Source organism: Cynocephalus volans, chromosome 7 (genome assembly GCF_027409185.1).
Source record: "Cynocephalus volans isolate mCynVol1 chromosome 7, mCynVol1.pri, whole genome shotgun sequence".
NCBI classification, from domain to species: Eukaryota; Metazoa; Chordata; class Mammalia; order Dermoptera; family Cynocephalidae; genus Cynocephalus; species Cynocephalus volans.
In genome coordinates this window covers 94,620,959-94,648,626 of record NC_084466.1, presented here as the reverse complement: position 1 = coordinate 94,648,626, position 27,668 = coordinate 94,620,959, and the positions used below count along the sequence as shown (strand labels likewise).

At 51.9% G+C, this 27,668-nt stretch overlaps 1 protein-coding gene and 1 pseudogene across 9 annotated transcripts; one reads left to right on the top strand and one right to left on the bottom strand.

Moving 5' to 3' along the window:
- Positions 1-487: 487 nt before the first annotated feature.
- On the top strand, positions 488-1,230 carry LOC134381872 (large ribosomal subunit protein uL29m-like; annotated as a pseudogene).
- A 12,399-nt stretch (positions 1,231-13,629) lies between these two features.
- Positions 13,630-27,409, bottom strand: LOC134381878 (dual specificity protein phosphatase 13A). Of its 9 annotated transcripts, none has more exons than XM_063101690.1 (9): positions 27,195-27,403; positions 26,194-26,411; positions 25,913-26,042; positions 24,655-24,862; positions 21,513-21,716; positions 20,488-20,582; positions 16,762-16,935; positions 14,536-14,756; positions 13,630-14,080 (listed from the first exon to the last, which is right to left on the bottom strand). In XM_063101690.1, the coding sequence occupies exons 1-9, from the start codon at positions 27,401-27,403 to the stop codon at positions 13,878-13,880; spliced, it is 1,662 nt and encodes a 553-aa protein (XP_062957760.1). In that variant the 3' UTR covers positions 13,630-13,877. The 9 variants fall into 9 exon arrangements, with proteins under 9 accessions (XP_062957760.1, XP_062957761.1, XP_062957763.1 ...); XM_063101691.1 differs by having other exon boundaries at positions 21,612-21,716; XM_063101693.1 differs by having other exon boundaries at positions 27,360-27,377.
- Between the last annotated feature and the right edge of the window lie 259 nt (positions 27,410-27,668).

The following is a 27,668-nucleotide window of genomic DNA, read 5'->3' as shown; positions in this document are numbered from 1 at the left end:
ATATAGAGTGTGAGCAGGGTTAAGGGAACAAATGAGCAATGCTGAAACACCCAGGAAGCAGTAATGGTGGAAAGCCATGGGATACAGAGGTGGCTGTGACCCAGCTTTGATCCAGTGGATGAGGACAACACTCTTGGGGATGGCAGAGCAACAAGGTGGAAGGAACCTGGGACCCTGAATGACCTTGTGGAGCTGAGCTGCCTCATTTGTCTGGACTGTTCACTTGTAGGTGAACAGTGAGGTGAGAGAGAAATAAGCAGCTGCCCATGTAAGCCACTGTATTCTGGAGCATTCTTTGAATGCATTAGGTTACCTAGCCTGTATGTTTATGCACTCAAAGGCCAGTGCAGCTATAATAGAGTCAGGGAGGGAGAGGGTGTTAGCAGATAGGGCCTGTCTGTAAAGAGTTTGAATTTTATTCTAGGGAGCATGGTAACATGATCTGATTTGCATTTTGAAAAGAACGCTCTGACTTATGCAGTAAAAAATGGCTGCAGCCTGTTTGGCCATTCTTTGTAGAAGAGTTTCAGCTGCCCTGAAGGCTTCCTGGTCATTAATTCCTCAAGCCCCTGCTATAGCACAGGTTGCAGATTTTCTGTTAGTTTTTTGTCTAATACACCAAATGTCACATCCTTCCACAAGTGTAGAATACTTCATAGCACATTGTCAAGGAAAGGACTGAAAGAATTTTTTGAGAACCCAAAGAATTGCGGGGAAGAAAAAGTGAAATCTGGAGCTTCATGGACCTGTCAGCATTAAGGGGCAAAAGTAATGAAGATTCACATAAAATTTGGTATATCTTAAAGAAACCTGTTCCTAACTCTCGGCAGGAGGCCAAACGGCAGAGATTGCCAGTGCTGAGTCCAGAGAGGTTAGGAAAGGTAGGAGATTCCATGGCTGAATTAGATAAACAGAAAAGGAAACAGAAGATGCCCTAAAGCTTCTTAAGACTGGTCAAGAAAAAGCTAGACCTGGTGCTTGGAGAAGAGACATCTTTGGAAGAATCAACTGGCACAAGTTCAAGCAGTGTCTATACTTCGATACATAAATAAAATATATCATAGGAAGCAATTCTTTGCAATGCCATATGCGGAATGTTTTGTCAGACTGAGAACTGAGAAACAAGCCTGCATGGAAGCAAGAAAGAAAAGTTGAGAGAAAAAGAAAGAAAAATTTCTTCAGAAAATGTTTCTACATCTTTCTGAAGCCCAGAGGGCAAGTCTTGTCTGAGATATCTCAACTCCTAATTTACCATTTTGTTTGTCTTGCAGAATAGTCTATATGCAAAAGCAAACATGTATTAAGTGGTTTATTAAATAAATAACTAAATAAAACATTCTGACTGGTGTGTGGAGAATGGGAGACAGCACACAGAAGGAGAGGCTGGGAGACCCGTGAGGAGCTATTCTGCATGTCCAGACAAGAGAAGCTGGTGGCCCTTGGTCAGGGGTGGTAGCAGCAGAGGTTGTGAGAAGTGGGTCAGGTTCTGGATATGTTTTGATGGTAGGTTATAAAGGATCATCTGATGGACTTGGTTTTGAGCTGTTTGTATGATCAGGAATAAATGAAATAATACAAAGTGCCTGACACAACCCCTAGCACATAACTATTATTTTAGTAAGGGCTCTCTGGCCCTGATGGTGTAGCTTTTGCCTCCACAAGACACTGGTGGATTGGGTTTGGAAAGCAACTCACTACCGTTGTGTCTGTGGACATGGTCTCGGACAGTCCCTGAGGCCCGTCTCAGGAGGGAGGGGTGTCATCGAGCATGGCCCAGAGCCCCAGAGACCCTCACTGCTGCACTCAGGCTTGGAAAGGGTCAAAGCAAGGCTCACTTGCTCTGCCCATTGCTGAACAATAAATAATGACCGAGCACCTCTTAGGAGCTGGGAAGTGTTCCAGAAACTGAGGGACAAGTACCGACAAGACATGCTATGCCACTGTCCTCGCGTTTCTGCGATTCTTTGCTCTGGGACACACAAAGACATGCGCCTTTCTTTCCCCTTAGCTTTTCTAACCTTCCGCACAGCCACCCTGCTGGGAACTGAGAACAATTAAATTGCTAAGTACTGATACCACGGTCTCTTCCCAGTTAAAAGCTCCAGCTCTCTGAATTCCCTTCTCTTGCCCAAGATGGATTATGGATGTACGTCAAGGTTATTGTAAAGGGCAAGGAGGGGAGGGGCCTTGATGTGGTGGGGCCCTTGCGCCTGGCTGCTGCTCACCTACGTTGGTGAAAAACGATCTCCTTCCAGAAGCTTGAATGTGTAAAACCCCCCCCCCCCCCCCCCGCCAACATTTCAGTTTTTCCCAGTCTCTGTGGCCCCCCTGCCTGTATCTGGGACACTGTCTTAGAGAAGGAGGGTCACCATCCACAGGCCTCTTTGCCAGCTGCGCCCTGCTCTATTCCCCGCTCCTTCAACCATCCACTTTCTTTTCCTTTCTTACCAAATGGCCTCTTGGCCTCCTGCTGGATTTCGCCTCCTTTCCCATGTCTATGGAACCATAATGGTGAAATGGCTTCCAGGTACGGCTGACGGATTTACAAATAAATCTGTAGTATAAGTATGTCCCATGCCATATTTGGGATATAATTGTGTTAAAAATTATTGTTGCTTACCTGAAATTCAAATTTGACCGGGTGTTCTATATTTTGTCTGGCAATCCTACTTCTCGGGAACTTGATTATGGGGGAGAGGAATGTAAACCAGAGCCGTTTAATATATTCAAAACAATAGGCCTGCTGCAGGCTTCCCTGCTTCTGGCCTCGTGGCTGGACAGACTTGGACAGGCTTCAGGAAGAAGGGGTTGCCCGCCTTCCTCCCTAGCATGGGCTGTCCCCAGTTCCTTAGAGGAGCCCGTGGTGCCCATGCGTGAAGGGAGAGCAGGGCGGGGGCGGAGGAAGGAACCAGCTTTGGCTTCCTGCCTGTCCTCCCCCAGTCGCGCCAGGCTGGCTTCCCTGGAATGTGAGCAGCCCGGTCCTGCTGGCGAAGCAATTGCTTGCCTAGGACTTTTATGAGGACGTTTTTATTGAGCTGTAATTGACAAGAAAAAAAAAAAACCTCCAAGACATTCGGTATTTCTCCCATAAGCCTGTTGAGGCGTGCGCGCGTGTGTGTGAGTGCGCGTGTGTGAGCGCGCGTGTGTGCGCGCGTGTGTGAGCGCGCGTGTGTGCGCACGTGCGTGTGTGTGCGTGAGTGTGTGTGCGTATGCGTGTGAGTGTGCGCATGTGTGCGTGTGTGTGCGCACGTGCGTATGAGTGTGTGAGTGTGCGTGCGCGCGCGTGTGTGCGTGTGCGAGCGCGCGCATGCGTGTGAGTGTGCGCGTGTGCACGCACGTGCGAGTGTGTGTGTGCGTGCGCGCGCGCGTGTGCGTGTGAGTGTGTGTGCGTGAGTGTACATGCGCGCGTGCGCACGCGCGCGCGCGTGTGTGTGTGTGAGAATGCTCATATACTTTGGCCAGACCACACCAGAGTTTTCATTTAAAAAGTGAGGAGGTTTTTGTGTCAGACATTTAACTTGTCTCTCCTCTTCTTTAAGTTAAGGACCACATTAAATACCAGTTGGCAGTCTGGAGAGCCTGTGAGACTTTTTTCATTAAGTAAATATTCTAGTGGTTGGAGAACCAGGGTTTTACGTAGGAGGCTACATTACAGCCTTCTATGCTAAAGTAAGTTTACAGCCATAAGTAAGAAACCTGTAATAGAATGCCCAGACTGTTATGTATGTGAACCTGGTTGGCAGAAGCTTATAAATCATAGACATAGAAAATGAATAACAGTAGAAAATGAAAAACATGAGAAAAAGAGAAAAACAAAACAAAACAAAAAATCATAGACATATATTTAAAAGAATGTGAAAGTAAATCCAGATGATGGCCTTTTAGAAACAGGCTGATTGTGGTTGCCCTGTTGTGCCCATTGCTGTTCTGAGAAGCTTCAGGAAAAGACTGCATCGCTGATGGGGTCTGTGTGACCAACCCTCCCACCCACCCCCAACTCAGGAAAGATGGAGAAACTGATTCTCCTTCCAAGCCCCTGGTTGTCTCAGCAGGAAGGAAAGAAACTCAAGCTTTTATTGAGCACCTACTATGTGCCAGTTGCTGGGCTGCTGCTTCCATTTTGTCCTCACAACAGACCTGTGCAGTGCCATTCATCCTTCCCATTTTAACACTTGAACTTGAAATTCAGAGGGGTTAAATATCTGCTCAGGCTCACACAGCTGGTTTGGGGTGGAGTCTGAATTAAAACCTGAGTCCACATGTGTCCACATGTGTTCTTCCTACTGTCACATCCTCCCCACCATCCCAGCAGTGGCTCAGCTCAGTGGTGGCATACAGATGGGGGTGGTGGCATACAGGTGGAGTGGTGGCATGCATGTGGAGTGGTGGCATGCAGGTGGTGGTGGTGGCATGCAGGTGGTGGTGGCGGTATGCAGGTGAAGGTGGTGGCATGCAGGTGGTGGTGGCATTATGCAGATGGTGATGGTGGCATGCAGGTGGTGGTGGTGGCATGCAGGTGGTGGTGGCTGTATGCAGGTGGTTGTGGTGGCATGCAGGTGGAGTAGTGGCATGCAGGTGGAGTGGTGGCATGCAGGTGGTGGTGGTGGCATGCAGGTGGTGGTGGCAGTATGCAGGTGGAGGTGGTGGCATGCAGGTGGTGGTGGCTGTATGCAGGTGGTGGTGGTGGCATGCAGGTGGAGTAGTGGCATGCAGGTGGAGTGGTGGCATGCAGGTGGTGGTGGTGGCATGCAGGTGGTGGTGGCAGTATGCAGGTGGAGGCGGCATGCAGGTGGTGGTGGTGGCATGCAGGTGGAGGTGGTGGCATGCAGGTGGCGGTGGATGTTATGATCTCCTGGTAGAGACATACTGCTATGAGGGACAAAGCTGGATCGAGAGTGAGATAGGTCAGGCCACATACCTCTGTGTGTGGCCATTTCTGGGACAGGCCTGAATCCACTCACCCATTTTCCTCCCAAAGATACTCTCATCAGGTGGTACCTGTGGTCTGACGGTCTGATTGAAGTTCAAGAAATGAATGGTTCAGTTTCTTTCAGGTGCCAAAAGATAGACTCCCACACGAGTGACCTCAGAAGTTCGTTGTAAGAACACACTGAGGCTGGCTGGTTAGCTCAGTCAGTTACAGCAGTCTTGCAACACCAAGGTCAAGCGTTTGGATCCCGTCACCAGCTAGCTGCCCTCCCCCCCTCAAAGAAAAGAACACAATTAAAAACAAGGCCTCTCCTGGAGAGTGGCAATGCCTCCCAGACACACCGTGTCTCCGTGACCAGTTCCGTGGGTTCTCCTCAGGTCCAGGCCGCTCTGCATTTCAGGGCTCTGGCTTCATGGGGACCCGGCTTCCCTCTGCTTTGCTTCCGATATTCCTCTTGCTACCAGCGGACTCCCTCTGCTTCTCCACTTCGTGACTCATGGGTCCTGCTTCCTGACTTCTCTCCAGGCACCTTCCCACCCATCCTGCCACCTCAGACTCTGCGTCTTCCATTCAAACTCTGCAAGAGAGGACCTTACTGGGTCAGCAATCCCCTATTCAGGAAAGAGCTCCCATCAATGGCAGCTCTTACATCAGGCCGCCTCACAGGCCTCTGGCTACCCGTGTGTTAGGAGGTCAAACAGTTAAGACCAGGCGTGACAGCAAGTAAGAGAAGACTAGAAAAATAGTGGCTTAAGAAGACAGTCATTTCTTTCTCATATAAAGGAAACATGGAGGCAGAGGCAGCCCAGGACTAGCAGGGAGCCCCGAACCCCATCACACTCTAGGCAGCACCATGCAGCAGGGGACCAAAGGACACACCTTTTCCCTTTTAAAGAGTCTTCTCAGAAGTTCCACACAAGAATTCACTTACATCTCACTGTCTAGGATGTGGTCACTTGGCCACACTTACCTGCAAGAGAGGCTGGGAAATGTTTTACCTCCGCAGGGCACGTTCCCATTCAGCTCACAATTGAGGCTCTTCACCAATGTGAGGGGGGAGGATGGAAACTGGGAGGCAAGTAGAAGTCTGTGCCGAGCCGCTGACGGAGATTCTTTGTTTGACCAAACTTTAGTCAGGCTCCCGAAGCTTCTCCTCAGCCCACCTGTGCACTTCCTTGTAAAATCCAGTTTTAGGGGCTGACCAGTTATCCCAGTTGGTTAAGAGCATGGTGCTGACAACACCAAGATCCAAGGGTTCAATCCCTATGCTGGCCAGCCACAAAAAACAAAAACAAATCCAGTTTTATCAAAAACCCTAAGTCAGTTGAGCACAAAGCCCTCATTCTCAACCACCACCCCCCAGGTGATGTCTGATCACCCTGCCCTGTTTTCAGTAAGAATCCTCTTAGGACAGTTTAGCGAGAATCCCCCTCACCCCTGATGTTTCCTCTTAGTCACTTTCCACCCACCGACCCCCACCCTGCTCCTTGGCTATCAGTTCCCACTTGCCCGTGCTGTATTCAGAGTTGAGCCCAGTCTCTCTCCCCCACTGCAAAATGCCATCGCAGCGGTTCCTATACCCTACTGTGCTGGTCCTGAGTAAAGTCATCCTTACCCTGCTTTAACACGTGTCATTGAATCATTTTTTCTCTAACAGGGCCCATCCTGATGCAGCCATCTCTGGCAGATCCATATGGTAAAGAGTTTGTGAGCCAGGAATCCCTCAGAAAAGGGGGTGCTGGCATGATGGGTGCCTTGCATGGACTGTACAGAGTGCTTATTTATATCTACGTGGCATGGCTTAAAAGGGACCAGAAGAGCCCCTTTCCCCATCCCCCAAGTTTTCCCCTTAGTAATCCTGCCTGCAAGTTCATCCCTCAAGTGGAGCACTGCCTTCCCTAGCACTCTTCTTTAAGTGCACTTGATCCTGAGAAAATTAACCTGTCCCCAATTCTTTATACTTGTGTATATTTTCTTGTATCTGTCTAATCAGCAACCCTCCTCCCCAATCCCTACCAAAGTCAGGACAGTCCTAGCAGACGACATCACTAAGCTGGAGCCCCAGAAGGCTAGTCTGACAGGTCCCAGGTGGTACAGGAGGCAAAGGTAAAATACCCACACAGGGATGTGAAACGAGAAGGGGTTTGAGGCAGAGAGGGCACACGGTCGGGGTGGTGGAAGGCTCTGCAGGAAATCTCAGAGGAGGGGAAATTCTAGCAGCTCCCGGGGAGTGAGGGCCAAGCTGACCTGACGTCAAATGGCTCAGGAAGCACGGATCAGAAGATGAATGCAGGGCCGAGCCCGTGGCGCACTTGGTAGAGTGCAGCACTGGGAGCGCTGCGACGCTCCCGCCGCAGGTTCGGATCCTATATAGAACTGGCCGGTGCACTCACTGGCTGAGTGCCGGTCATGAAAAGGACAAAAAAAAAAAAAAAAAAAAAAAAAGAAGATGAATGCAGAAATCTGGGGGAATAAACTGAGAAGAGCAGAGAGATCTAAGGCAAAGGAGAATAAGGGTAGCCGGTTGCTCTTGCTTGCTAGGGAGGGCAGTACCTGGGTAGGTAGGGTGTGGGGTGGGTTATTTCCCCTGAGTGTTCCTCAGTCCGGTTTCCCCAGGGTCTCAGTGTCTGTGGAGTCCAGTCCCTGCCGCAGCTGCCCTCCCCACCCCTGTGGGGAAGGAAATAGAGGAGGCAGCTGTCAAGGCCAGGCTGTGAGCTAGAGACCAGCAGACCCCCAGGAGGCCTAACTGTGGGCAGGAAGGAAGTCCTGGGCCTCTCAGCAGGAGTCTGTTGGCCCAGAAGGAAGGTATGGTGTCCAGAGCTTAGGACAGAGCAGGGGGTGGGTGTGATAAGGGGTTCCCTTTCTGGCAGCCTCTCGACCCTGCCCACCTCAAGGCTTTTGTCACCGTATTCCCTCTGGGCAGAGATAAGCTGGGACTCTGCTGCCATCTGTGTTCCTCTGCAGACGTGGGGCCTCATCTTCCTGCACTCGGACGGGGTGGATGGACGTGGCTGGCAAGGGGTGGATGGACATGGCTGCTCTGTCCTTTTCTCATTCACACATTCCTCCAGGAGCTAATTTAGTGGTTAAAAGCCAGGACTGCTGTCAGACCTGGCTCTGTCCCTGTGCTAGTTACCTATTGATGTGTAACAAACAACCCCAAAACTTAGTGACTCAAAACAAGAGCATTTTCTTATACCTCATTTGTGGGTCAGTAATTCAGGAAGGCTCAGGTGAACCATTCTTCTGTTCCATGTGGCATTGACAGAGGTCACTTGATGGTATTTAGCTGGCCGGTGTGGTGGCCTGGAGGGCCCAAGAAGGAGTCACTCAAATGTCTAGGGTCTGGGCTCAGCTGGGACTGACATGACCAGTCCAGCATGGAGGTCTTGGGGTAGTCAGATTTCTTTCATGGTGGCTCAGGGTTCCCAGAGAGCATATTCCAAGTGACCCAGGCAGAATTTGCAAGGTGTCTTACGACTCAGTCTCGAAAGTCCGAGGAAACCACTCTGCTACATTCTCTTGACAAGTCACTAAAGCCAATCCAGAATGGAGGCTCAGGAAGTGTTTAAGAACATGAGTTTGCTGACTGAGTTGATAGTTTGATTCTAACACTGCTAGCTAGGTGACCTTGAGAAAGTTTACTTAAGCTCTTTGAGCCTCAGTTTTCTCATCCGTAAAATGGGAATAATAATTGTATCTACTTCTTAGGATTTATGAGACTTAAGTTATATATATAATTTATAAATAAATAAACAAATGTATTTTTAAAATAAAAAAATTTTGTTTACTTGGAAGTATTCAGAACGTCAACCAAATAGCTGCTACCTTTTTTTTTTTTTTTAACCATGACGGAGTGGTGTTCAGTTAACAGAACAACAATGATTTTATAAGTTGCATCAATAAATATTTATAATACACATTATAAAATTTATAAGTAAATTCATATAAATGATAATCTCTCTATACACTTTTTAATGCCTGCTGTGGACAGTCTGCTTGTGATCACCAATGTCTGCAGTTTCCTTGACCACATTTCCCAGGCTCCCCTGCAGTTAGGTGCAACCATGGGACTGAGTTCTGGCCCATGGAACTTGAGGGGAAGTGATATTATCCAGCCTCTCCGACCTCCAAGCTTTCTCACCTGGCCTTCCATCAACCTGTGCTGTGAATGAAAAATACACCTTATTGAGTTTAGGCCACTGAGGCTGTGGGGTTGTTTGTTAGAGCCATTAGCCAAGCCTAAATAATGCACTGGTACATAATAAGCTCTAAATGAACGTTAGCTGCTGTTCTGGTCTATTAAATGGTGATCATAGGACCTACCCCACGGGGTGGGAGGAGCCAACGAAACGGTGGAGAGTTCGACTTACTGGCTTAGCTTCTCTTCCACCACAGTTATTTCATCTAAATACTACGAATGGGGTCATCGTTACCTTTTTTGCCTGGAGCAGGATTTCCCATAATAAAGCCTCTTGCAGGTTTTAAAAGGATAATATGTGAATTCCCAGTATTATAGGCCTGAAGCCAGTAATAATAGTATAGTTTTAATTCAGAATACTTCCTAAAACCCATTTGATTTGATGGGTTTTGAAACCTAAATATATATAGTCGGAAGCTTCTAATGTAGAAGTTAGTCAATTTTATTTATTTTCAATTTTTGAAAAATTATGAAACATTTTAAGAATACAAAAAAAGATATAACAAACATCTATATTCCCACAACTCAGTATGGTCAAATCTTAACATTTTGCTATATTTGATTTGTTTTTTTTAAAGAAATAAAACTTTATGGATGAAACTGGAAAAATAAAAATGATGTTCCTAAAGCACTTAGCATAGTGCCTGACATATGCAAAGTGGTCAGTAATTGTCAGCTCATTTTTTAAATTTTGAAATAATTTTAGATTTACGTCAGACATAAAAATAGCAGAGACGTTTCTTATATACCCTTCACCCAGCTTTCTCTGATATTGGCTTCTTTCACAGCCGTGTTACATTTCTCAGGCAAAGAAATCACCATTCACTAAACCACAATCTTTATTCTGATTTCACCAGTTTTTCCACTTATGTCCTTTTTCTGTTGCAGGGTCCAGTCTGGGATACCATGCTGCATTTAGGCCAGCTAATTTTCAATCATTCATCCATTCACTCAACACACCGAGAACACCAACAACTTTTAGTCCAAGACTGAGGTTCTGAGTATCAGATGATACCAGGAGCCCCTGTACCATATTCTACGATGATAATCACACTATCACTTTTGAGAACTTAGCGTGTATTGTGCAAAGCACTTTTATATGCCCCACTCAATCCTCACAACAATCCTATATGGTGGCTATTAATAATATCATGTTATAGACAGGGAAACAGGAATAGAGAGATTAACTGAGGTCACACATCTGGTAAGAGGCAGAGGCAGGATTTGAACCCAGGGAGTCTGGCTCTGAAGTCATGCTCTTAATAATACTCCACTCCTTCTTTCACAAGGCTGCTCTAGAGATGAGGGAGAGTGGACATGTCACAGATTTCCCTGGGGGATGTGGCAGTCAGGAAGGCATCCTGGAGGAAGTGTCGGCCTGGAGCTCAGTCTGTTTCTTTGGAAGCTTGGGGAATGTTTCACTTTCCTGCCACCTGCATTCTCCTGGGTTCCCTCCCTTCTCTCTCTGAAGCCCCAGATTCTGAACCCAATTCACGGAGCCCCAAGAAGGTGACCTGCTGAAACCCAAGCCCCAGACCCAGCGCTGGTTCTGTCCCAGCCTCTGGGCACCCACCCCAGCTGGCAGGAGCAGGCTGCCCACACTCAGAGACCAGGATGATGGTTTAGAGATTGACTTCTGGAGCCACTATTTTGGGTCCCGCTGACAGTGCATGAGCAAGAAATAGCAACCAGGATGGAGTTGTCAGGCGGAGGGAGGATCCAAAAGAACTAGGGGTGGGCAGTTGGGGCTACCGAGCTGGAACTAGCTTTGTCTGCTCTGGAGAACAATAGGCCCCACCAACCAGAGGATGAACTGAGAACTGCTTTCTATCCCTAGGGTGGAGAGGAGCCCTGCCTGGTTGGGGCTGGGTTCTGGGACTAAGTTGGGCACAACAGCACCAGTCTTTCTGCCATCCTCCAGCTAGGACATATGTATACTCTCTGGAAAGAGCTCAGAGAGCACTAGGGGCAGTGCACAGCAGGCTGGGATGGGGGACAAGTGCTGCAGGGAGGTGAGCAGAGGAGCTGGCTGGGCAGTACCTGCCCTCAAGCCAGAGACCAGAGATCCTGGATCGAGGAGGTAGCATTCCAGCCCCGTCTCTTCTTCTCTGAGCCTCAGTTTATTCATCTGTAAAACGGGGATATTAATGCCTCCCAGGCAAGGTGGCATACATTTGTGCAGTTTATAAATTGCAGAAGGGATTACTGGGGGCTAAAACCCAGCCAGTGCTCAGCTGGCCCAGCTGGGCACCCTGACCTGGGGCTATGTCCACTTGGGAGGAAGGGACATCTTTTCTTTAACTAAGCTGTTTGCCTAGGGGTACTTCTGCCTGAAAAGTTGGTTTGCTCAGAGCGGGCACCTTTTTCAAATTTGCACAAAGGAAAAGCAATTGCCCTCTGGAAATAGGGCAGATGGCACAGGTAGGCAAGCCCCCAGGAGAGGCAGAGCTGGCCCCAGGGAGCCTTGGTGGGAAATAGGAAGGAGGGACAAAGGTAACCCAAGAAGGATGAGATCTGCTGCAAAGAGTGTGCCAGGTGGACCAGATGGTGAGGCGCTTCATGAGCAGGTGGGGCTGGGAGGAGAGGAGGTGCCCTCTGGAGGCAGGCCTAGTCCTGGGCCTGCCAGGATCCACTCCCCTCATGCCTCTGCAGTGGTGGCAACCTGTGGCTGCTGGTCCACAGACCCACAGAGCTGGGTCATAGATAGAGGGTGTGGGAGCCATGAGGACCCTGAGCCTAGGCAAGGCCTGGCCAGAGACAGTCAACTGGGAAAGAATGGCAAAGCACCAAGCAATCATAATTCAGAGTGGTAGGTGATAACACAAGGGGTGGATGGGCATTTTGGTGCCTTTCTCTCTGGAGAAGCACTTCTCTCAGGCTTGGGGGGTCCAGGAGGGCTTCCCAGAATTGACATCCAAACTGGGACCTCAAGGAGAGGCTGGAGTTAGTCAAGTAAAAAGCGGGGAGAGTGGTGCATTCAGGTGACCCAACCTGAAGCAGGTGCAGTACCAGAGGTAAGAGAGTGCAGTGTGCTCCAGGAACTGCATGTGGATTTACCATTTCTTAATTGAGCATTATGTATGGGAACAGAATTACAGTATGGCTAGAGATGGAGACAGTCTCAGGGAATGAAGCACCTTTATACTTTGTCAAGGTATTTGTACTTTGGAGGTTTTAGGCAGAAGGATGACGTGATCAGATTTTCAGTTTAGTAACATGTCTCCTTGGAGGAGCAAAGCTGTTGCGAGGATCCAGGAGAGAGGTGAGGGTGGGTTGAACTTGGGTAGTCACAAGGAGGGTGACTAGGCTGGCCGGGTAGCTCAGCTGGTCAGAGTGCAGCCTTGTAACACTGAGGTCGTGGGTTTGGATCCCCACGCCAGCCATCCGTTAAAAATAAAAAGGGAGGTGAAGATAAGTGAGCAAGATCAGGGGGTACTTAGGAGGAGCCCGGATGACACCTGTCACTGACTTAGGAACGGTGCCTGTTGAAGGGTTTCAGTGATGGGTTCACTGAAACAGGGACCTAGAAAGAGGAGGGCTCTGGGTGGGGGGTGATGAAAAGTTCAGCTGAGTTTGAAGTTCAAGTGCAATATTCAAATGGAGATGGCCAGTGGGATGCAGAGGTTTTGGGCTCAGGAAGAATTGGGCCAGCCATATGTGCCTGGGAGTTATCAGCCTAGAGATGCTAACTGAGGCTGTGGGAGCAAGAGGACCCCCCACTCCAGGAGAGTGGGGATACTGAGAGAGAGAGGAGGCCGAGCAGAGAACCCTGAGCAACGCTGACATTTAAGGGTCTGCCAGAGGAGACAAGGGCTAAACAGGGGTGGCCAGAGGGGCAAGAGGAGAGCCAGCCCGTTGATCTGCCTAAGTGCCCTGGGTACCTTGGCTGTGTACCGTTTACAGGTGAGGACCTGTTGGGGGCGGCAGGTGGTCCTACGTTGTTCTATTAGAGCCTGAGAACTAAGACGCTCACAGTTAAGTGTTTTGTTTCATCACACACCCATCCTTCACCTAGGACTTCTGGTACATCTCTTCCCCAGCCCCCAGCCCCCTCTTGTATCATGCCACATTTTTAGGTGCCTGTCATTTTAAACAGTCCTTTTGGAGGAGAGTGTAAGTGAAAAAATGGACTGGTTTCAAGAGATGCTATCTCTGCACAGCGAGTTTTGGTGGCTTTGGGTAAGGTGGGCACGGGAGGATGGTGACACATCCAACTTTGGTCTTTACCAGACAACCTGACACTTATGTGAGGAGCTGAGAAGGACAGGAGGAGGAAGAGGTCACCTAGTCCTCAGCACATGCAGCCCAGCTCCTTTTGCACGCAAGGCAGGTAGCACTAATCGACCCCCGCTGTGCTCCTTCCTCCTCAAGCCTTGGGTGGACTCGAACCCCTGCTTAGCCGCCCTAATGCAGAAGCAGAGCCGGCAAGCCACCTGGAACCCAGGGGCCACCCTGAGAGTAAGCTGTTGCCCCACAAACCATCAGAAGAGCTCCTGTCTTTATTACAATGAACCTTTTATTACAGAGACAGACTGAACTCTCTTTTGCATAAAGAATCTCTGGGTTGGGTCAGGGAAATACCCCTGCTGAAGGGCACACCCAGGCTCCCCCTGCCTCTGCCTCAGCTGAACCTTGCTGTTTACATCTCAGGGTCACTGGAAACAGCAGAGGCTGCCATCCCCAGGGCCAGGCTGGTCAGGTCAGGCCGTGCTGGATGGAGGGTCAGGGCTCTTGGCTGCCTGCGGGTCAGAGCCGTCCCGTCTCCCGCCCCAGCCGGTTGTCCAGAACCTGGAGCTGCCGGAGGAAGCCCGAGTTGGGGCAGATGTCACGGTGGGCCTGCACCATCTGGATGGCCTCTACCAGCGTCATGTTCTCGCAGATCATGAGAAAGGCCAGGACAAGTGTGGCAGAGCGGCTTACCCCCATGGCACAGTGTACCAGCACGCGGCCTGTGGGGAGACCCAGCCTAGCATCAGCTACCTGCCCCCCAACGGCCCACCCTTTCGGGAAGAAGAGACACCTCTGACCATCCTTCAGCCCACCCGCCACAGCATCCTGGAATACTGACACTGTCCTCACCGTCGAGTGGGGCAACTGAGGCCCAGAGAAAGAGACTGGCTCAAGGTCACAGAGCAAGTTAGTGACTGGGCTAAGGTTAGCAGCTGGGAATGTGGTTATGCTGAGGACCACACTGGATCGTAGTTATGTCTGTGATTGTTGGTTTCCAGGTTTCCCTGAAGGGGATGCTCACTAAATGGTAGTAACCATTTGCTCAGTGGGGTGGGAGGGCTGCTGAAGGGGTTTGTGGCTCTGGACTCCCCACCCATCACTGCTGCTGGAAAAATGGAAGCCCCAGATCACACCCTGCGCCCCACCCCAGCCTGCGGCTTCCCCAGCAGCTCACCTTGTGGAACACTGAGGGCAGCTCGGATGTATTGAGCGACAGGCAGAAAGTAGACACTGAGGTCAAAGAAGGGGTTGTCATCGGCCTCGATGCCGTAGTACTCCAAGGGCATTCCGCGGTAGAACTTGGCACCCGTGTCCACTTGAAACTTGCCTGCAGCAACGTTCACAATGTGGGTGATGCCCAGCTGCGTCAGCTTGCTCTTGTCCCGGGCTGCGTACCTGGAGGGGAGGGCATAAGGAGAGTTAGGAGCGTGGGGGCAGACCTCACCGGGTCAGCGCTGGCTGCGTTGGAACTTGGCCCCCCTCCTCTGCCACCCCCCTGCAAGGGTAGAGACTAGATAGAACCAGTGAGCTGGCCAGGGGTGAAAGGGCTCCTCTAGTTGGAGGTGAAGACTTCTTTTTACTCAGGACAACTTCTCTGAAGCGCCATTTGGCCACATGCATCAAAAGCCTTAAAAATCTACATATGCTTCGCCCCAGCAATTCCCCTTCTAGGAACTTAATTAAAGGAAGAATCCAAAATGTGCCCACAGGTAAACTGAATCAAGTGATATACAAGATTGTGAAAAATTAGAAAAAATCCCACTAAATATCCTATAATAGGAGATTAAGTATGGTATATCTAAATGATGAAATAATATGCAATCACTAAAATGTGGTAGTTGTGGGTAAACAAGGAAAGATGTTCATCTATATTGAGAACCTGTGAAAAATGCAGGATACAAAAAAAGGTTTTAAAAATATGTAGTGTGATTCCATTTCAAAAGCTTCTTTTGTTTGTTTGGTGGCTGGCTGGTATGGGGATCCAAACCCATGACCTTAGGGTTATAAGGGTGCATTCTAACCAGCTGATAAAACGCTTTTTATAGAAGCAGATTATAATGGCATCATAAAGTGACACCATTTATGTAAAAGGAAGGATTATGGAAAAGCTTGTATGTGTGTGTATGCATTTCTAAAAAGTCTACAAAGATTTTATTACTTGTCTGTCTGTGTGGGAGAACAACATGTATGTTATATTATTAAGAAGATATTGACCCACTTTTTTTAGTATTAAGAAAATTTTCTAAAATTTGTATATATGGGTCCATATTTCCTAAAATTTTATGAAAACTTTTAGGTAATATGATTCACAATTCTTCTCCCTACATATATATAATATGAGGGTACTTCAAAAAGTTCATGGAATGGGCCGACCCCGTGGCGCACTTGGGAGAGTGCGGCGCTGGGAGCGCAGCAGTGCTCCCGCCTGCGGGTTCGGATCCTATATAAGGATGGCCGGTGCGCTGCTCACTGGCTGAGCGCAGTGCGGCCGGTCACAAAAAGACAAAAAAAAAAAGTTCATGGAAAGATTCATACGATCTTTTATTTTTCCATGAAATTTTGTTCTTTTTTTTTTTTTTTTTTTTTTCGTGACCGGCGCTCAGCCAGGGAGTGCACCGACCATTCTTATATAGGATCCGAACCCGCGGCGGCGGGAGCGTTGCCGCGCTGCTAGCGCAGCACGCTACCGAGTGCGCCACGGGCTCAGCCCTCCATGAACTTTTTGAAGTACCCTCACATATACAACCGAGAGAAACCTGCGTGTTTTCCAAGATACATGTACTTAAATATTCCTAACATCTCTGTTCATAATAGTCAAAAAGTGGAAACAATTCAAATGCCCAGATACAATAGAACGGATAAACTGTGGTGTAATCACACCATGGAATATCACACAGCAGTGAAACATCAATGCACATAATGGCCTGGGTGACTCTCCAATTCGGAGCAAATAATGCCAGGCGCAAAATATTCACAATGTGATTCCATTCATATAACTTTAAAAGACAGACAAAACTACACTGTTTAGGCACGTAGGTGGTAAAACTTAAAAGAAAATCAAAAAAATAGTTATTTCAACACTTAGTGATTTTCCACAGAGAAAAGGGACAGGTTCTAATGAGAAGGACTCAGTACGGGCTTCTGTGGCACAAAGTACTGCTCTATTTCTTTACCTGGGTGATGAAACTGTTCATACAAGCTCTGTGTACTTTTTAATGTGTGTCCTACTACACAGTTAAAACTAATAATAATATAAAAGGAAAGAAGAGTACGGAAAGAATAGCGGTAGGAGAGAGGGTGCTACCTCTGCCCCCGGAGGGCTCCGGGAGAGGCTCACGCCCCCACTCCCGTGTGACCTCATGCTTTTCTGCCACCACCCCCATCACGTGGTCTTACTCACGCGTCTCCCAGGAAGAGGCCAGGCCAGACCTCATCGATGTGGCTCAGCACGGCCGTTCTACGGACCCACAGCAAGCGCTGCAGCGTGGCCAGTGTGGGTGGCTGGTAGGGGGATGCCCGAACTGCCCCGTGGATCTTGGGCCGCCGGAGATCCTGCTTCTGCAGCGAGTCCATCCTGGAACAGAGTGGACACTGCAGTGGCTGGAGGCAGGCTCCCCGGGGGTGGGTCCCGCTGATGGGGAGCACGTGGTGCAATGCCCAGGTGCCACTGGGGTACTGTGGGAAGGGCCTCAGCTATTTTGGATGAGGTTATTAACCAACTCAGCTGGGGCTGGGGCCTAGAATCTTTCCCCAGGGAACAAGGGGATCGACACCTTGTCACCGCTGTGGAGCTGAGCAAACTTCTCCCTCGCCCTCTCCTGAAGCCTCGGATGCTGGAAGCTTTGGCCAAGGGGCGCGATTTTGGCACTAGTCAGTGCACATCTTACCCCTTAAGTCACTGGTCAGTTTTGACTTTGTAGGGATGGAAACCCCAGATGGCTGTGGCCTTCAGAGAGCACCCAGGAAGACCCCCCCAACTTGGGCAGCTCGTCATGAGCCCTCTCCCCTGCTACTTCCAGGGCTGGTCCTCAGGCCCCCACCCCCTCCCACTTTCAGGGACTGGGATATCAGAGCCCATCTCCAGGTTGAGAGGTGCAGGCTGTGAACTGCTATTTGTCAGCTTTTCCACGCGGAATGAGCTAACGCCTCTCACATGCCTGATGTAGGTCCCCATTTTACATAGGAGGAAGCTGAAGCTCAGAAGTTTTTGTTTTAAGTTCTGCCCAAAGCCATAAGTCTGATGAGAAGCAAGGCTGGGATTATAATCCAGTTGTGGACTCCTTCAGTTCCATCCCTAAGCCTTTCAGGTAGCACCTTTGGGGACTCTGGAGAGGAGTCACCAACTCGTCCTTTTCCTCAGGGGAGCCTGGTATTGCTGAGCTCCTCACCTGCTACAGGCCCCGGGCTTTGCCTCCTTACCCCCACGACTTGGGCCCGCGCGGCTCGGCAGGCCTCTCCCACGTGGGGAGGGTTGTGTCAGGAGTCAGCTGGCTGTGGGAGTCCTGGACCCTGTAGAGTGTCAGGGGCACCAGAACCTGCGCCTGGTGCCGTGATGGGAAGGAGCACCTCTCCTGGCTAACCATCCCTGATCTTCTCAACCAGTAACTAGGGCAGGTGTATACTGGGAAGAACATCTTTTCCCTTTGGGAGGCGGTGCCAGGACCAGAAAGAGAAACAGGCACCCAGGAGGCCACTGGCCTGGCCAAGCTCAGCCAGCGGGTGGCTGGTGGGCAGGGTGGAAGCGAGGACCCAGCTTTCCCCTTCATCCCCCACTGTGACCTCTCAGGGCGGGCTGAGTGGCCTGCCACCTACCTAAGGCATGGTCTGGGGCCGGGAGTGGGGGAGTGGGTACTGGGGCAGGACTCTGCAAGTGAACAGAACGAGGTTGGGCCAGGTTCCACCCAGAACTCAGACGCTGTGAAGCGGCTAGAATTCCAGGTCCTGGCCTCGGAGCCCGTGGGGGTGGGGACTGAGAGCAGACCTAGGCCGCTGTGGACTGAAGTGGGGTCCTCCCAACCCCCTCTCTGCTTGGCCTCTCTTTGGGATTGAGGACTTTTGACCCCATAACCCCCCATGAAGATGGGAGGCTCCCTGAGGGGTGGGAAGAGAATTTAGAGGGAGGGAGGAAGCCCCGCTCCCACTGGGACTCTAGCAGACTCACTCTGTGGCCTCAGGGAGTCTCCCCTCCTGTCTGGGCCACAGTTTCTCTTTCCGGTGCTGAAGACCCTGGAGTTGCCTGACTCAGGATTCTCAGGGGTCTGACCTGAGAATGAGACAGGTAACCACAGGGCAGAGGGCTGTGTCGTGTGGTGGGGTCGGGGAAGCCCCTAGGCCCCAGGGCAGTCCCACAGCCACCCTGGTCTGGAGCGAGTGCAGCCCCAGACGCGACCAGATGGCTCTTTGGGAAGCCGGCAGGCGTGGGGCGCAGGCCTGCAGAGCTCGGCGTGAGGTAAGGCCGCCCCCCGGTGGCCTGTGCGTGCCTCGCAGCCCTGCTGTGACGGGAGCGGGCAGCCAGGCTTTGACTGTGAAGAACTGGACCCCGCCCTTCCTGGAGGCTCCAGAGGGGTCAGGAATTGGGAACTGCTAGGCCACAGCCCAGGCTTCGGCCTCCTAGGGGACCCTAGGCTCGGGTCTGGAGAGTGGAGCTTTTTCTTGGACTTAGGCTACTCCTGGTCAGGTCCCACCTTGGGCCCCACTCCTGATGCTCATGGGTGTATCCCCCACCTGTCTGTTCTATCCCACTGGCGGCCCAGCCCACCTTGTCAGCCAGCGTCAGACCCAGCCTCCCACCCAGTGACTTGGCCTTCAAGCTCCAGGCACACCCAAGACAGGGGAGTTGGTGGCTACAGTAGCTCCCCTGGTTTCTGCCACCCCCAGACCAGGACTGCGGAGGGCCCTGCCTGACACTTCCTTCCACAGTTCCCCAGCCATAGCAGGGTGAAGCATGGGCCCAACATCCAGCAGGAACAGGGCCTGGCTAGCCCCTCTCCACGCTCTCTAGCCCTCACCCTGCTCCGGGGCTCTACCGCACCTCGTGCCTGCTCCCCTCACGTCAGCTGAGCAGCTGCCTCCGTGTGCAGTGACTTTCCTGCTCCCAGGCTGCTGCTGTTCCCACACACTTGTTTCCTGTCCTTGTCTGGATCTCTCCTCTCTATGTTGCTCTCCCCTTTTGCCTCTGTGTCCCGCCCTCTCCCAAGAAGCCCCCCAGATACCACCCTGTGGGCACTAGGCCTCAGGCAAGGCATAGATTCCTGGGGCACGGGAGGCTTTTGCCATTCACCTTCCAGCTGCAGCTCCAGGAGATACTCCCCTGGTCTCCCTTCCTGCCCACCCTCTCTGCTGCCTCCTCCTCCTCCCCAGGCACCAAGTGGGGCTGGAGATATCAGGGCAGGACAAGTGAAGAGTCTGGGGAAGGGAGTCTCTGGAAGGGTGACAGGCAGCTGCCTGTGGAGAGCTGCTGGGGTCCTACAGGCCTTGGTGGAGACAGAGCTGGGCAGACTTCTCAGGTGTGCTACATGTATGTATGTGGTCTCCTCTGAGACACTGTCTTGTGATAATTCTGTGAAATAGTAAGTGTAAAGCTCTTCCCACAGAGCCTGCCTCATGGTAGATGCCCAATAAATGGTCCATCTTACTATCATTATTGTTACTATAATTACTCTTACCCTTTCACACCTCAGCTGTATCCTGGGTAGAAGGCAATTTCCCTATGGGGTGGTAAGGTTTGGTTTCTTTTTGTATTTCTTGACTTTTCTTTCTCTGTCCCCAATAATTATTATATTCACCACTTATTAAGTATGTACTATGTACCAGACAGAGCTAGGTGCTTACATTTTTCATTGAATCCTCTCAGTCCTCTTATGAAGCAGGTATAATTATCATCCCCATTTTACAGATGAGGAAACTGAGGCTCAGAGAAGTTAAGCAATATGCCCAAGGTCACACAGCCAGTAAACATGGGAGCCAGGATTCAAGTCCAGGTCTTTCTGACTCTCTGTGCTTTGCCTGTACCTATGACCCAACCCAACCCAATCCCCGTCCTGCCCAACACACACAGGCCCAGGTGCCCTGGCCCTCATTACCCAGCATGCTCAGGGCCCCTCCCAAGACAGGGGCACTCACCTACCTGTGGGGGTTTCTGGCCCAGGCCGTGGTCTCTTCTGACAGGCAGTTGATGCTGCCGGCTTCTAGCCGCCTGTCTCTGCACACTTGATGCTGTTTCTATTTTTTGATTTGAGTTCAGTTATAAAGCATGCTGTCTGCTCCCCCTTCCAGCCTCCTCCTGCCACTCTCAACTCGCCCACTGGTCCCATGGCATGGTGAGTGCCAAGCCCAGCCGGGCACCTTCCCTTCTAGGCCCAGGCCTCTGCCCTGGCCCTGCTGGGAGGAGAGGCAGCTGGGGCCTTGAAGGGTAGTGTATGGAGCAAGGGCATAGAGTTAGAGCTGAAAGGATCTTCCATGGAGGAAGATGGAAGGGCGGGGAGACTGGCCAAAATCACACACAACATCAGAACCCAGGGCCAGGGCCCTCGGTTACAGGCTGAAGAAGACGGAACTGGCCCAGGATTAAGATCCAGAAGTCTCAGGCAGAGGAAGCCAGTGCAGGCAGACAAGGGGACAGGTAGGGTAGAGAGCAGGCCTTTAGACCAGCCCTGGTCTGCAGTCAGAAGCTGTGTGTCCAGGAGCCACTGTACCCTCTGCCAAGCTCCTTCCTCCCCCCAAAGGCAGGGATACCCCGGGGTATACCTGGCCCAGGCCCGACTGTCCCATGAGGCCAGTGAGAGGGTCTTTAAGGTTCCTCCCAAGGCTAACTGTGATCCTTTAGGGACTTTGGATTTGGGCCTATTAAGAACCGTCCCTTTTATCCAGAGACCCTTGTCATGCACCCATACGTCCATACTCCTCCCAGCACACTGCCAGGAAATGGACACATCCACCCGTGCCACAGCCACACTCACACGGGGGCCTCTGAAGTCTGAGCTCTAGGAAGCTAGGGCTGAGCGTCCCTGAGCCCTGGGGGAGGCAGCTGTGGCCAAGGTCTAACATGAACACTTAGAATCCCCTTCCTCCCCTGCTCCCCCAACCCCCCAGCACATGGGGTCCCTAGCCAAGTAGCCTCAGGGCTTAGCTGAGAGGGCGGCCCACTCCCACCTGTGGGGATTGAAGACAGTGGCTGAGAGGGGGTGCAGGCAACAGGAGGAAACAGATGGAGTAGCAGGCTCTAGGGCAGACCCCGCACTGGCCTCTCACCATCTTCCTGGCATCCACGTGGGTCAGTGCCTCCAGCAGTCCCAGCAGGGCCAGTGCCAGAGGAGCAAAATGGCAGAGCCCCATGGCACAGGGTAAGGACCAGCTCTGGGAGAGAGATGAGCTCTGTGTTACTGGCAGGTAAACCAAGGCCCAGATTGACTGCAACTTGTTGGGGCAGAGGCAAGAGCTGTCACCTAAACCTGCTTCTGCCTTGAGCCCTGTGTCAAGCGGATGTGGGATGGGAAAGATGAGGAGGTAGGTTTGTTGTCCAGGACTTATGGAGAGAGATAACAATGGCCCCTTCATCTCTTAGAGTTCCTACCCCACAGCTGCCATGAACGGCCACACGGCAGCTCCTGGGGGCTTCAGTTGCACAGACAATTTGGTGGATGACAAATTGTGCAATACCGCAGCCCCACCCAACCAACTCCCCCAAAGTCACCCGCCCGAGGAGAATGTTGCTGAGGTTGGAAATCAGGGTGTCTGAGGCCCCAGGCTGAGGAAGTGGGGCGATTGGATCTGAGCAGAGATCTCAGGCTCTGCCAGTTCCTGAACCCTGTCTAGAGGAGAGTGAGCAGGCTGGGAACATGGCATTCCTGTGGGGAGCATGTCCCCTCTTGGCTGCCCATACCCACAGAGCTCCATGCGACAGTTTCCCACCCTGCTTGGTCCCAGGCCTAATATCAACCCCAGCTTTAACTCTAAGTTTCTCCTGTTATACCCACCCCCAAACGCTAAACCTAGCTCCCATCCTTCCCTGCTCCTCCCCAAGATGCTCATCCCCAGCCAGCATGTGGGAAGGGGTGGATGTTGCTTGAGTACTGTCCCTTTGGTTGGGCTGGCTGTGCATTCCGAGACAGAAACAGCTCTTAGGGGTGGAGTTGGGGGCAGACCCAGGCCCTGCCCTTGGGGGCTCTTGCAGCAGGAGGAGAAAGCTGCCTCTCTTCCAGCCTAAACCAGTAACCCAGCCCCAACTGGCAGCCCCTCCAAGCCAGTAGTGGCAGAGCACAGCCAAAGATAGGAGACACCGGGGGTGGGAGCAGTGTGCATGCATAGCAGGAGCTGCAGGGGGCCGCTGGGAGTGGCAGGCAGCCCCAGAGATCTAACTCCCGCTGATGTCCTGATGGTGCAGATGTGGGGGAGGCCAGCTGCTGGGGTCAGACAGGGACAGACCCAGCCCAGGCGTGGTGGCAGAAGAGTGGTGGGCACTCCAGCTCCCTCACGATCCTGATGACCCCACGGCTGCTCCACTCCAGGAAGACACCCCTGCCTCATCCTGCCTGAGCGGGAGGATATTTTGCAGAGCGCTGAAGCAGAAGAAAGTGAAGCAGCACTCGGTGACCATGTGGTCCGGGAGCCCAAGCTGAAGCCTTGCTGCAGGGGAAGCCCAGCTCCTCCTTCTGGTCAGCTGGGGACCTTAGGACCCCAGCAGGAGAGAGATGACTTGGGGAGAGGAGGTGTTGGGGTCTGTTCCCCTTGTGCAACTTAAGGACCGTCTGCTATTGCTCCAACTGCACTCAACACAGATCTAGAAGGCGAGGTCAATGGAAGCAGGAAGGAGTCTGGACAGACTTCAGGAAGGGCTTTATGTCCTAAAGTGGTCCCCAGAACCAGAGATGGAGGGAGGTTGGGGGGGTCCTTGTGTAGATCTCTGAGACCAAAGGAGTGACTGGGGGCCAGGAGGGAGCAGAGTGCTGGGTCCAGGCAGAGGACCGAGTGGCACAAAGACAGGAGCACTTCGGCATCTTGGAGGTCCCAGGTGGTGGTGGGCTGAGTTGCATGAGGACAGGAGCACTCTGGCATCTCATGTGAGGAGGTCCCAGATGGTGGTGGGAGCACATTCAGGAACCTGTTCTCCCTCCTGGTGGTGGGACTGGTAAGGCAGGCTGGGGTGAGAATCAGCTAAGCGTGGAGCGTTTTCTCTGTGGAACTGTAGCTGGGGTCTGGACTGAGGGGAGGGCGATGTAGGTGCGAGCAGTCCAGACTGGCTGGGCTGCTGCCTTGGTGGGGTTCAAGGGAGCTCCCACCAGCTTTCAGCTGAGGCAGGACAGATGAGCCCCAGGACCAGGTAGGAAGGCCTCATCCCTTCTGTTTTGTGCCTCCCTGTGGAATATTCTTAAAGCAAATGTACTTCACAGGGCCTGGTTTTCCAAAGCCTTGCAGTTTCAAATATTGACCTTGCGGAGGACTGGAAATTTTCCTCAGGCTACAAAGTCTCTGTTGTAAGATGAAGATTTGTGGCACAGCAAGGTTGCTGGCTCAAGGACAGACAAGTTACTGATTGTTATGTAAAGATACTGGGAAATGTTAGAGGGAGAAGGAATGTTTGCTAAGACCAAGCTTTCATTGGTGGATCACTTAATTGTCTACTGAAATGTCATCTGACTTGTTTCACTGAAAGTTACCAGCCTATATTGTTAAACTATAACCCCATCTATGTTCTCTTCCTGTAACTTCCTGGTCTGGAAAATAAATGCAGGAAGAGAACCCCAATTCGGGGTTAATTTCCCAAGGAAGGAATGCCTCTTGCTTGAGGGTTCCAGGGGAGATTAACCACTTCAGGGTCTCTCACTGCTCAGAAGAGATGGACTTTGAGTAATCCTTTGTGGCTCCGTCACCCAGGGGAAGTGGGGTGACAAATCCATAGGGGGCAAAGCAACACCTCCCTCCTCCTTCCTCCATGGTCTTTCCCTTCTCTCTGGAGTCTGAAGAGTCTGCGTGGGCATGGGGAGACAGGGGGTGAGGGTCCTACAGGAGGATTGCCTATGCTGGGCCCTGGTGAGACCTCAGGTGGGTGAGGGGAGATCAGCAGCTTGGGGAGTAGTCCAGGCCCCCTTCAACCCTCACTTCCAGCCACACACAGCCCTGCCAGCCCACCCTGGAACAACCCTTCCCATGGCCCTGACAGTCCCTGACCTGGCCTTTCACCTCCAGCCCACGCTGGTGCTGCTCTACTCTCCCTGCCCAGGCCCTTGCCTGACTTCTCACTGTCGGCCATGGCCAGCCTTGGCCCCTTGCCCCTCATTTCCTGATGAGCCCTCACCTGGTCCCTCAGCTCCGGCCTGCACCCCGCAGTTGCTGGTCCAGCTGGCAGAGCTGGTGGAGGAAGCCTCGATTGGGGAAGACCCATCGGTGCTGCCTCACGGTGATCACTGCCTGGCGCAGGGACAGCTGCTGGTGCAGCATCAGGTAGGCCAGGACCAGCGTAGCTGAGCGGCTCACGCCCACCACACAATGCACCAGGACCTTGGCTGAGGAAAACGTTCTTGTGAAAGACCATTTCCCAACAGCCAGCCCACCCAGAGGCTGGGGTGGAGACCCACGTGCCTTTCCCTGTTCTGCCTTGGGTGCACCCTGTGACTCTGGGCAAGTCACTCAGCTTTTATGGGCCTCAGTTTCCTGATCTGTCAAATGGGTAGAGCAACACTAGTTTTGTATACTCTTGGGATGGGTTCCAAATTCCTCAACATGGCTTCATGACTCTGCAAGAGCTGGGCCCTGCTGATCCTACAGCCTCATCTCAGACTGTCCCACCCCAACCCTCAGTTCTAGGAACATGTAGTCACTTTCAGTTCCTTGAAGCTGTCATGGCCTCTGACCTCCAGCGTTACCGCATGCTATTCCAACTACCTGAAAAACGTTCCTCCTGGTCTCAGTCTGACTAACTTCTACTACTCATCCATCAGGTCTTGGCTGAGACACGGCTTCCTCCCACAGGCTTTCCTGACCACTCAAGGTATCACTTGAATGACAGTGCAGCTCATCGTTTTGGCATGTGGCCCAGTGAACACCGCTGTAGAGGGAAGCCCCCCTCTCTAGTCCTCTGGGTTGAGCACCCTGCCCTGGGCTCCTACAGCTCTTCACGTTTGCCCGCTCATGTGAGTAGCACTCATGATACTCCATGGTTTGACTCTCTTTCCACCAGACAGGTAATGGCAGGTTCCATGAGGACAGGAACCCTGCCTTGGTTAAGTCTGGATTCCAAGTATTTAGCTCAGTGCCTGGCATGTAGCAGATGCTCAGTAAATGGCTCAGTGAATGAATAGTTAAAGGACAATAGAATGTCACAGTAGTTTGGATGTTAAAAAGTGATATGAGCTGTAGTCTTGTCATTTCCATCACATAAATGAAGAGACTGAAGCCCAGAGAGGGACAGTGACTTGCCACGGTCACATAGCAAGGGGCACAACTGTTTCCCAGGATAAATACAAAGCAGGGGCTCCAGGCTCCTTTGCTGTACCCTGGGTATTTGAAGACTTTTCCCCCCATTTGAAAGTATTTTAGGACAGACATCTAGGTACCAAATGGTGATTTCCCAAGGCTGAGTGTTGCAGAGAAAGAACCGCTTTGCTGTTTGGGAGACACAGCTTCCAGCCCCAGGGCTGCTTCTAACTTGCAGCATGACCTTGTATTCTAGGCCTGTTTCCCCATCTGTGAAGCAACGGTGTTAGATAAAATGCTGGAGCACTGAGTGAAGGATTTAAAAAACCAGGGATGGGAGGGCACTGATGGTTGAGGGGAAATGGGGCATCCTCCCCACGAACAAGCAGGTGGGGATATAGCCTCGGACCCCCAGTCCTACCCCCAGGTGTGCTGAGGGCACGGTGGATGAAGTCGGCTGCAGAGGAGAAATAGGCACTGATGTCGAAATCGGGGAGGTCGTGGGCTGGCACGCCCAGGTAGGTCACACTGCTGCCGTAGAAGTCAGGGCCGCCCTGGCAGTAGAGGCCCCCATGGGCGGCGTTCAGCACGTGGGTGATGCCCAACTTCCACAGCTCAAAGCGGTTATTTGCCGTGGCCCTGGGAAGGGCAGGAAGGGGGTGGATGCTGGCTGAGCCATGGGACCAGGAAGGAGGCTTTGCCTGGCTCCCTGCTTCAGGGGGACAGGGCCCTCAGGGTCCAAAGGGAGCTGGAACCCAGCAAGCTCCAGCTGGGGTCTGGAGCCCACAGCTCCACTGCCAGAGATTTCTAATGGGAGAGTTGGTGGTGCAAGGGGCTATCTTTAGACACTCTTTGCTTCCTCAGGCACCTGCCCCTGCCTCAGCCAGGATGGGAAGGGAGGGACGCTTCAGCCCTGGGACCCAGATGCTCCTCCCTTACTTCTCCATGCCCTCCCACACACATCCGGCCTCTCCTGGCCACCATCTCATACCTACTTCTAATCTGCAAATGTTTAGAGGTGACACCTTTGCTGATTCACCTTTAGTCAGGCTTCTCCACCCACTCTGGAGCCAGAAAAGGAGGGGGGTCTCTGTCTACCCCATCTCATCTCATATTCCAAATACCATTCTCCATTCCTCTGCACCCTCACCCCACCCCACCCCCAGACTTGCCAGTGGTCCTGGATGTGCCTGAAGACTCCAGGGACGTTTCAGGCAGGCAAAGTCCCTGCTCCCCCTAGTGGCCATGCATGGTCAATGCACTATCCCTGGCAAGTGGGGGTTCTGGAGAAAGTCCCTGGCCTGGGATGCTCAACGCACAACTATTTCTCCTTGTTCACACCCACCTCCCATGTCTGGTAAAGAGCCCACGAACTGCTTCTCCTTGTCCCCACCTCACACCCCTCTGCCTGCTACCACTCACGCATCTCCTATGAAAAGGTTGGGCCAAACTTCGTCCACGCGGTTGCAAGAGCCCCTCCCTGCCCTCAAGAGCTCCTCCAGCTCCAGGATGCTGGGGCAAGGCGTGGCTTCAGCATCTCCCCCCAGCTTTGGGAGCGAAGTCTCAGCCATGGGCCAGCCCGCCCACCTCTCTGCCTCTGCGGTCACTCCTCTCTGCCTCTCCAGTGTCATTCTTCTTCTGGGAGATTGGCAGGGACAGGTGGAATAGGAGCAAGTGACTCAGCAAGTCACAGGGACCTCCAGAGAGGACAGGATCTTTTTCTCCCTTGGCCACATCCCCAACCCCAAAACTCCGTGAGGACATGGAATGAGACACACCTCTGCAAATCACTCTACCTCTCTCAACCTCAGTTTCTTCATTTGTAAAGGATAGTTACACCGACCTCAGAGAATTGTTGTGAGGATTAAATGAAATAAAACACGTGCTCTGTCTAAC